This window comes from Glandiceps talaboti, chromosome 11 (genome assembly GCF_964340395.1).
Source record: "Glandiceps talaboti chromosome 11, keGlaTala1.1, whole genome shotgun sequence".
Classification (NCBI taxonomy): Eukaryota; Metazoa; Hemichordata; class Enteropneusta; family Spengelidae; genus Glandiceps; species Glandiceps talaboti.
In genome coordinates this window covers 15,337,002-15,347,979 of record NC_135559.1, presented here as the reverse complement: position 1 = coordinate 15,347,979, position 10,978 = coordinate 15,337,002, and the positions used below count along the sequence as shown (strand labels likewise).

At 35.0% G+C, this 10,978-nt stretch overlaps 1 protein-coding gene across 1 annotated transcript in view; it reads right to left on the bottom strand.

Annotated features, from left to right (window-relative positions):
* Positions 1-6,123: 6,123 nt before the first annotated feature.
* Positions 6,124-10,978, bottom strand: part of LOC144442352 (transmembrane protein 164-like) — a 39,077-nt gene continuing 34,222 nt past the window's right edge. Inside the window, exons 4-5 of the mRNA XM_078131670.1 lie at positions 10,248-10,348; positions 6,124-7,739 (exon numbers count right to left, since the gene is read on the bottom strand). Of these exons, the coding sequence (XP_077987796.1) occupies positions 7,542-7,739; positions 10,248-10,348 (299 nt within the window). The 3' untranslated portion in view covers positions 6,124-7,541. The remainder of the gene's footprint in view (positions 7,740-10,247; positions 10,349-10,978) is intronic.

Here is a 10,978-nt window from a genome sequence, read left to right as displayed (position 1 = left end):
CAATGAACTTTGAACTTTGAACTTTGAACTTTGATGATGAACTTCAATTTTGAGCACAATATGTTCCAAACTGTGAATAGACTTTTATCGATGTGTATCTGAACATGCAGAATAAGGTAAGAATATTTTCTTGTACAGCATTCATTTTTTTTCTGAAAAAGTGTGTTCTGATTTTTTTTAAATCAATAAAACTGCTGCAAAGGGGAAAATTTAATCTTCCATCTTTTTTGGCACCATAGTGATGAGATGCACTCAAATTTGTGTCAAAAAGGAGCAAATTTGTCAAAACATGCCTTAAAATTTGTCAATGTTACAAACAAGTCTTAATCTTGTTCAAAAAAACGACTGTATTAACCTACACTTGTGCAAAACTTTCAACTTTGAGCATAAATATGTCCAATTTCAAACACTTTTTACTCTTTTAACATTTTCTTCTAACACATACTCTTTTCCTCATTTAACATTTGAACATGCAGAATAAAGCAAACATTTTTTCTTGAACAGCTGATATATTTTTTTTTTTTTTTTTTTTTTTTGCGAATTGGTCAATATATCTAATTGCTGGATAAGCCTATCAATTTGTGATATCCACTCAAAAAAAAGGAGCAAATTTGTTACAATATACCTGAAAGATTATCAAATTTCACAAACATTTTTTTTCTTCTTCAAAAATCACAGTATAAGCCTACACACTGTTGTAAATATCAGGTTACAAGGAAAGTTTGATTTGCCAGAGCTTTCAAGGCAGCACACAACACTGTAATGACAAACAATACAATTCTTATACTCTCCTTGTTAGGCCTAAAAAATAAATTGTGTGGTCTGATTACGTTCAATTTTAGAATAGGTGGGGGCTAGGTAGATTTTTTATTTCTTATTTATGTGCCTAATTCAGGTAGTGCCCATTGTTTTCCATATAGTCTCTGTGTTATTGGTTTCTTCCCATCAGACGTACAGCCATTACAGATTGAAAGAACACTTTTATATTGTCTTTTTAAGATGATGTCAGTTTCCAAATCCACTATTCTTGCAAGGCTTTACAATTTTCCTAATTTTATTATTTTTTTGTTGAACACATAAAAAAAAGTCTAGGGAAAGCAGCGAAACTAGGTGGGGTCAGGTAACCAGAACCACACAATTTTTTTTTTATGCCTGAGCTATACACATGAAATGGACAGTGGTTGTTTCTTCCTACGATATGTATTACATAAATAAGAAAGCTGATCAGTATATTCAAAATAATCAAAAACTTATAATATTAAATAATTGTTGGCAGTTTCAGAATATTACACATACCCTTAATAACAGAAATAATATTAAAACACAGAAAATTGTTATTCTTTACACTTTGTTTGAGCTTTATGCTATTTTGATGGGTGATGGGAGGCTTCAAGTAAACAGCTCCCTCTAGTGGTAAGAAGTGTCTCAACAATCACTTTCGTTTTAATATAATCACTGATAAATAAAAGAGCTGCTAACTATACATAACAATTCCCAGCCCATTTTAAATACAATCACAAATTTCTGCTGAAATTCCTTATTAACATAGAATAAAATACAGATAAATGCTAATGATCATGTTTTAATTATTAATTTCAAATTATCAGATAGTTGGTATTGCTTTGATTGTTGTAAACTACACACAAATTACAAGAGTGCATGTGTTTGTGTTCATTTACCCTGCATGAAAGTGAGGTACCTATACATGTGATGCCCATGACAGGACTCCATGATGCATTAGTGCCAAAGTATGCAAACTGACAGGACTCCATGATGCATTGGTGTCAATGTGTACACTGATAAGACTCCCCAACGCATTGGTGTCAATGTGTACACTGATAGGACCCTGTGATGCATTGGTGTCAGTATGCAAACTTGAGTTATTTACATGAATACATATACTTGCAGTGTTTTCTGTGGCTGTATTTTCAGAGGTAAGGTGAGTGAATGTGCAACAGAAAACACCTCAAGCTAAACTGGAAATACCTCGAGTACACACATTGGCACTCACATGGCATGAGGTTCTGTTAATACTACAGTATCCAAAACAGCAAACATTATGATTTTATGTACGAAAGATCATATACTCATTTGCATACTAATTTGCATACATGTATGCAATAATGGTTTCAATAATGCGCTGCAATACCACTAGTATGTGCACACACCGATGCAAGTAATCTCAGGTACATATGTGACAATATGGATCTTACTTATCTCATTTGCATACATGTATTTGATATTATGTTCACCTGTATAATCTGAACATTTCAAGTACTATCTTACACAAGAAAGATATATCGGTATTGCCATGACAACAGTTACCACGACAAGGGACAAACTATCAGCTTCTCTGCCATTACATCAATCCAAAATCTGAACAGAATTAACGTTTTCAAGAAATTTTGCAGTTTGATGAATTGATTATAACGAAATAAAAACTATTTATGTTAAGATACCAACAATCCAAGTCTCATCAAAATTAACTGTCGTCCAATCGTCTTGCAGGATAAAGTGACATATATGAACAATAAGGCAATAAGACGAACATTTTGATTGGTTCAAATCCATACACTTCTTCACTGAACCTAGATCTAAGCCAATCAGAAGGCAGAAAAGTGAATCTGTATAAAACATAGATTCAGCAATGCATTCAATGATCATAAATATTGAAACAATTTTTTTTTATTCTCTGAGAATATCAATTGAATATATTTTACATCCAGAATACATTAATAACATCATAAAGTGCTAAATTCATTTAAAAAATGTTTTACCCTGAACTAAAGTAACGCCACAAAATCTCAATGTGGAATGAGCAAAAATATACCCTTAATAACAAACCTATGGCACATCTAGTGCAAAACAATACATTCTAGAAATCTCCAAAAAATTGCACATAACCAGTTTTAATATTATTTGAGCAAAAAGAAAAGGTATCCCATGTCTGAAGCCTAAATGTATATTAATATATATGGTATAGCATTCATTTAAAATAGATACGATATACTTGGAGTTGATTCCATAGAAAACACATAATAACTGCAAGAACATAATTTCTAGTGTTTTTGTTTATAATTAGCCTGTAAGGTACGCCAAGTGAGGGCGCCCTTACACATCGGGAGAGAGGAGGCAGGTGAGGGCGAAGCGACACGGCGTATCTTAGAATATAGTTTATAATGTGATTCAAATCCCTCTTCACTGCTGGGTTATGAGAAAACGTAGTGACCTGTGAGGGCGCTGTGCATATCATCAACTGCAGTTATTACAAAACTTTTAATACAACACTGAACATGTAAGGGCACTGTTTACAATCAACTTAAGAGTTATATGAACATGTACAGTGACCTATGAGGGCACTGTCCATATAAACTCTATTCTGTTATTACAAAACTTTACAATGACAATTCTAGGAAGTGTCCCTTTCAACTTTAAAATTATTTACAAAGCTAAATTTGTACGTCTCCATCTTCCATCAACCCTAGAGTTATAGTTACTTCCAAAAAAGGAAGCTAGCCTTCTTTCATTTCCTTCACAGCCTACAATGATATATGAATGTGTCTTTCATCAAACCACTGCAATCATCAGACAGTTTCCTTTTTGGAGAATATATTGTCATGCTTCCATGAATTAATAGAATAGTTACTTTGGAACGGTAAATTGGAACCTTTTAAAATACTGTTTACACATGCTGGTTGATTTTGTCATTAAATTACAATAAGGCTAACTGGTGGGAACACATTAGGAAACAAGTTTAATGTCCAATTTATCAGGATGTCATTAAAAAAGACATACTCAGTTAGTCACTGTTGCCTAGGAAACGCTTCCATGTGAAAATATGAGATATTGCAAGTTTCCTCAAAACATCTTATGCATATAAGAAACTTGTGTTTATGGCCTGTTTTACATGCACACACAAGATATTGTAATTGCGTGTTTGATTTCAAGAAGTACACTTTTGTATTTAATAACATACACTCCAGAAACACGTCTTGTGTCATCATGTAAAACAGTAAATAGCTCTAGAGTGGGCAAATATTTAGATTTTCAACTTACATGTATGGTTATTTTGAACAATAGATTCTGATGGCAGCTGTGAAGAAATTTCCACTTCACTTGAAAACATATGATTACTTTCTTATAGCAATCACTAGCAATACAGGTAGTCTGAGTTACCCAGACTCCTCTTCTGTGCCAACCTAAGGGCGTGTGAAGCCCACACTGCAATCTGGGTAACAGAGACTACAGGTGTACTTTCCTCCCACTGTTTTCTAACCAATCATAATGAACATTACAAAAAAAAACTTTCCATTCGACTACTGTTTTTGAACTTACATGCAGACAATAAAAGTATTAATGATGCAACTTTAATTTGTTCATACCAATTTGACAACCTGAGGTGAATGTACACTACATCTACATCCAAGACAGGTTAACTGACAGTGAGACATGTCTCTGCCTTGTTTGTATTAAAAAGATCATCCTTAATGTCAAATATGGTGTTAAATATACACAAATAATATGCAAAAGCAATATCTGAAAGTTGTCATGTAAAATACCTTGGATAATTATTGAAGTCAGAAAAGTGCCATAATTGCCAGGAACTTGTATTAATTCATTCTGATGGGGGTAGAATAGAACTTATCATCACAAATATGACTAAATATTGCTTGTAGAGTTTGGAGAGGTAGGGAAAGTCATCATGACTTAGAGGTGGGGGAAAAAATACTTAGAAACTGGTATCATGCTTTTTGTAGCTTTCCTCCAGCCACAAGTCAATTCTTGCATTCATATGTTGGCAATGACCTTGTTATTGCATGACTAGAAGGGGAAAGCAGTTTGACTTTGGCTCAGACAAGACTCTCTCTGAATTCATACATGCATTCCTGATAACCACAGCATTTTAAACATATGGGCAGTCTTTGCACTTTCAACTTACTGAATCACAGACACTTGAAGAGAGAACTATGAGCTTCCAAATTATACAAAATAGATTTCAAACCATGACACTGCATAATGAAGATATTAAATTGATATTATACAAACATTTGTTTGTCTCAAAAAATTCTTACAAGTGCCTGTGGTTTAGACAAAATGCAACTTTACAAAGTGGATTTTCAACCAATGAAATATCTTGATGTGAGACATCTCTGTAAATATTGGTTTGATTTAGTCATATTTCAAGTTAGCTCTGTTTGATATATATCATGGAAAGCTTTCAAAATGGCAGCAAAACTCAAAACAATAAATTTTACCACTTAATGATGACCAAAGCATATCAACAATAATTGTTAATATTATCGGTCCAAAAATATCACACAGGTAAATGAACTTACACAAATCTGAATACATTGCAGCAACCACATGTCGGTGAGTGAAAAATTAGCTTAAATGGGCAAGTACTTTTTTTGTATGTGTTTCATATAGTCTGTAAGATACACTGTGACGGGCGCCTTCACAAATCCGTCAACCCCTTTTAGATACAGTAGGCTGGTGAGGAAGGGGGCGCGACAAGATGTATCTTACAGTCTATGCTTCATACTACAAACTTTAAAATGCCGAATGTGGTGTTCAAAATTTAAAACTTTAAAAAAAAATAGCATACAAATGAGATGAAATGGTAGTGTTTTCAAATTTCAAGGTAATGTTTCTTGTAGTACCTAGATAACAAATTATACAAGTATATTCAATGCTTCAATACATGGCAATTCTCATACCCATACATGATAGCCCAGAGACCCGGTTAGACTTGACAATTCTATTTATCCCATACAAGGAACAGCATTCTGTGATAGTAAACACAACCATTCTCTAGGCTATATACATTGCACACAATGCCATTACTGCAAATGTTAGGGTTTTTTAACATAAGTGCTATGCTGATCTGATTTGCATAATTTTGTGCATTAGCAGAGAACAGATAACTTGAAACTGTCTGTCAAGAGTTGTTGTAGTACACTATGAGTAAAGATGCAACGAACATGGCTGTCTTGGTCAAAATTATTTTTGAAGAAACCATGCGTCTTATCATAGAAATCACCAATGGTATGGTTATCATTGCAATAGTTTATCTAATACATGGCGTATGATGAGACTAGCCTCAATGGCTGAAGATTGGGCTGAAGATTGGGCAAGGCTAATGAAGATAGTAGGGTATGTATGGGCAAGGCTAATGAAGATAGTAGGGTATGTATGGGCAAGGCTAATGAAGATAGTAGGGTATGGGCAAGGCTGAGCTAGACAAGGCTAAAGATAGGGCAAGGCTGTGATAGGCAAGGCTGAAGATCAAAGCCTGGGCGTACTACTTCTGTTTCATTCTTATCTTACAAGAATATGGCAAGTTTCTATTGTAAATACATTCCACTATTGGGAATACATCAAATACAGGCAATACAAATTGAGAGCTGTAAAGAAATTCACATCCTGGGGAAGAGTGACGGGATGAGTAAAAAGCCATATTTCCAGATTGCAACTGTAAGTATAATGTGGTTGTTTGTACATTGAATCATCAACTGTTTACAAAAATAATAGTTGTGCACAATGGCTAGCAGATTAACCATAACAAGTAATCCACAATAAAGGACCTAGATAACCCTATAACCAAAGCCTACAATACCTATGTGAGTGAGCCATTGTAACAGCGCCCTCACAGGGCATAAATAGCAAGGACTATACTGTCACTTTACAAATTAACGTTACAGGGAATCACCAGTATGACTTTGAAAGTGATAATTTTCAATATGAAAAATGACAACAACAAAAAAGAATAAAGACGTCTGTGTGTTAAAACCTTTAAAAATGTCTATCAAAGAGATTATACGAATACCAATCTGTACAGGTACTGAAGAGAGAGAGAGCTTCATAAAACAACAATCCAACATTTCACAAAATACTGCAACAATCTATCTGACGTCTTTCTTATTCTTCAGTTACAAGCTCCCAGAGCTTGGTAACCGACGGTTCTCTCTACAATCTCACTTCATTGCTGGTAGAGTACAATACTGCACACATATGATGACACTCTTGATTCAACTTATCTTGTCTTCTTCATCGTTATCCAATTTCCAATAAATTATCTTGAAATTGTCACTCTACTTGTCCCATCACCACACACACACACACAGAATCCTGGCTTCTTTTTTTTCAATGATAAATTGAAAATAAGTTCCATCTCTTTTCAAGTCACCGAAATATTTTCTTGAAATAAGGTGAACTCTTAAGGTGCATACTACCATATATATTTATGGTATTGCATAAATGACAGCAACTATACTTTGATACTGTTAGCTCTTGTAAAATTGTGTTTTTATCCTCACATCAATAGCCTTTCTACTGTCCATCTAAAAGCTCAGCCTACCATCTTCAGCAAATTTCCACAGAAATAAATCCGTTGAATGTACACCCAGTGCTTCTTGTGATATGACAACACCATTCTCCAGAATTTCACCCTAGCTACCCCAAATGAATGGAATCACCCATTAGCCATACACAGGTGGATGCATATGGAACTTTTCCACTTCATAAAACTGAGGTGATGTTGTTCAACCTTTCTTCTCGCAGTGTTTATCGTTTTCTAGTCTCGAGTTTGGCAGGAATATTTTGACAATAAGTGTGTAAACTTTCATATGTACTGGAACCAGTGCATGTTGGTGTATCAACGCTGCTACCCTGTACCATCGACCGTAGAACGGATCACTAGGTGCCGGACACAGCATATTGTTCAAGTTGACTTCAAGGGACTGCAACAAAACATGACAAATTTTCAGTAAGTACTTGGGGTTAAATTTTTTCTGTTTTTGTGTACAAAAACATCATGTTCTATCAGACAAACACAACATGAATCCATTCCTGCTGTATTCTTTGAAAATGTCTCACAGAAAATTAGAGTTCGCACAGTGTCTGTCAGTTTTTCTGTAGAGAAATCATCAAAACTTTTTTTTAAAAACATGTTAAAATTGTTCTTGTGTATGTAAAACTTTCTTATCTCTAAAACTTAATTTTACAAAAGCTAACCTGATAACACTCATTCCACCAACGGCAAAAACCTGACTACAAAAAAGTTTTCATAATGTATTTTAATGTTTTCTCCTGAAAACAATCTAAAAAGAAGGCCTGTGTAATGTGTAATCATGTCCTAAATATTTCTGAGTTAATTTTGTTGATCAGTGTAAGCTTTAATATGTGAGGAATGCCAACAGGTAACTTTAATACCACCATGGGTAGACTCTCATAGCCTTGCTACTTTCCCTAAAGTGTCTCTCAAGTTCAGTTTGAACATATGCTATATTTGTAAGACTAGCCCACTTTCACTGTACAGTACACCCTCAATGCTTTAGAATTCTCCACAAATGACGAAAGCCCACTCATGGCGACAGTAGCCAGACTTATTCTTGCTATGAGTGAACTTTCACTATTGGTTGAAATTCTTAATTAATCATTGAGTGTGTACTGTACAGGGAGACTGGACTTACAATTAAGACACATGCTCAAAATGAGGTAATTTAGTGAAAGAAGGCTGTGGAAGAATCTACACAGGGCAATTACTATCTACAGAAACTGTATGGATTCTTCAATACCACAGAGAGCACTGTTACATACTAATATGCTGGTATTAACAACACACAGACAGGGCAGGAAATTACACAAACTAGTAGGTATCAAGTCAACTTTTTGTTCACAAATATTTTCACACATGAGTTCTTGAAGATACACATACATATAATTAGCTATCCACTGATTTTTTTTTTCATAAGATAGATTACAAACAGTCACAAAGATTGGTGAAATATGAACAGCGCCCTCTATGGTAATTGTGTCTCTTTGGAGAGATGCGTAATAATACAGTAACAGTGGTAACTATATAAACAAAGGCATTTTTATATAGCATGTTAAATATGTGGGAGGACAGTTTGGGATAAAAAAGAAAACAAGAAAGCTGTGCTGAAAGATAACAATTAATCAGCAGCTGATGCAGCTGTTAGGTTAACTATCATTTCAACGCATAATAGCACAAATATAAACCTGCCATTTTGAATGGTGTATCATGGGTAACAGTGTACCCTCTAACAAAATAGCCAAATTTTGTTGTTGTGAGTCAAAATGATTAAAACTGGCATTTCTTGTCAGTCACCACATAGTAAGAGATAGGGGAACACCAAAGTTTGATGCATCATTAGAAATTGTGTGCGTTTGGCACACGTCAAATTGGCTTAGAGGGCATACAGATGGGCAATGTATCATTAAATAGCACTATTTTGATATGATTTGTAGCTGGTGGCACGCTCCCTTGAGAGATTACAGTTGGTGATGTTTAGCAGTTTAGGTTCAAATTATTTCGAAATAATGCTATTGATGTAAATCAAGGTGTTAAACACAACGTGTCACTTTGTTCATAACTACAAAATATCTAGTTTTGGTTACCCATACCATTACACGAGAGTTCTCCTGATAACGAAGGATTTGATATTATTGCGATAATAAAAAATCCCACAATCCTTTGCATCTGAGCATGCTCAGTGTTGGTCAATACGCTATTGGTTGGATGGTATTTAGAATTACAGTGTACACCATACAATAGCATGTACAATAAGATATGGCAAATCAAACTTAACAGAAATCACAACTGAGCCAGACTCCCTGAAAGACAGAAAGAAAGAAAGAAAGAATGAAAGAAAGAGAGAAAGAAAGATCAGAGTTAACACATACCATAAGTGAGCCCAACTCCCTGAAAGAAAGAATGAAAGAACAAGATAGCAAAGCGTTGAATCAATCGATTGATCAATCAAGCAATCAATCAATATATCAATCAATCAATCGATCAATGATGAAGAGCGATAAATGCATGTTTAGATGTGATGGCATGCGATGCTTGTCAATCCTTTGGTAATAGCTCCCTGGAAAAGTTAACTGGGTGCAGAGTAGGCAAAAAAAGTGTAGCAGATAGAAAGTTAGTGAAAGACCAGGACCACATTCTGCTGTAGCAAAGTTTCACTAGAATCCCCTAATGATTCACCTGTAAGTTGAAACAAATTCCCTAAAACACCCAAACAGAAATAGTTTCTTACCATACCAATAGCTTGTAATGGCACAAAATAATACAAAAAATGAAGACCAACGGATAAAGTGGCCCATGTCATAACACTACCACCAGTCTCCCAACTATACACACCTGTGAGTACAAACAGACAAACAAAGAAAGACAATCAATAAACAAACACTGAGCTTAACAAAATTGACGGGTTACTTACCCAGGCCAGTCCTTGCAATGGAAGGAAATGGTACATAAATATGATTCCTGTTGTCCAGCCTACCCAACAAAAGTCACTGAATGGTTCTGGTGTAAACGCACCTAGAAACAAAGAATTTTTATGGTTTTTACACAGATACTTTTAAGGTAAACTGGTAGTAATATTTGAATAATCCTTTTGAAACCCTCTTACCTATAGTACAAAAAATTGGGATCAACTCAATATTTTGATTCTGAATCTGTAAATTATGCAAATTAGTTTAAGCTAGGGAGCCAACCCTTAACTCTGCTGACTCTTGATGCAACGATGAACTACCTAGCTCACCACAAAAGTGCAAATATTGTGAGAGCTAGGTCTAACAAATGGCAGTCCATCACACCTACATACACATTCATTCTGCCAGCAGATTTTTTTTCTCTAAAGCCTTAACATCAGGTGACACTGGCCGTGTCAATGAAAGACAGACAAATTTCTTGTTGGCCAAAATGAGTTACTTTAGGATGAGACATACAATTTTGGCTTGTTAATAGACATTGTTGTACATCAGTGGTGCATGAAACTGGTACACTGACAAATACAGACATGTTCGCCAACACACAGCCAAACACAGACATGCATACGGATACACACACAGCCAAACACAGACATGCATTTGGACACACACACACACACACACACACACACACACACACACACACACACACCCCACACAGTCAAACAAACAAACATTG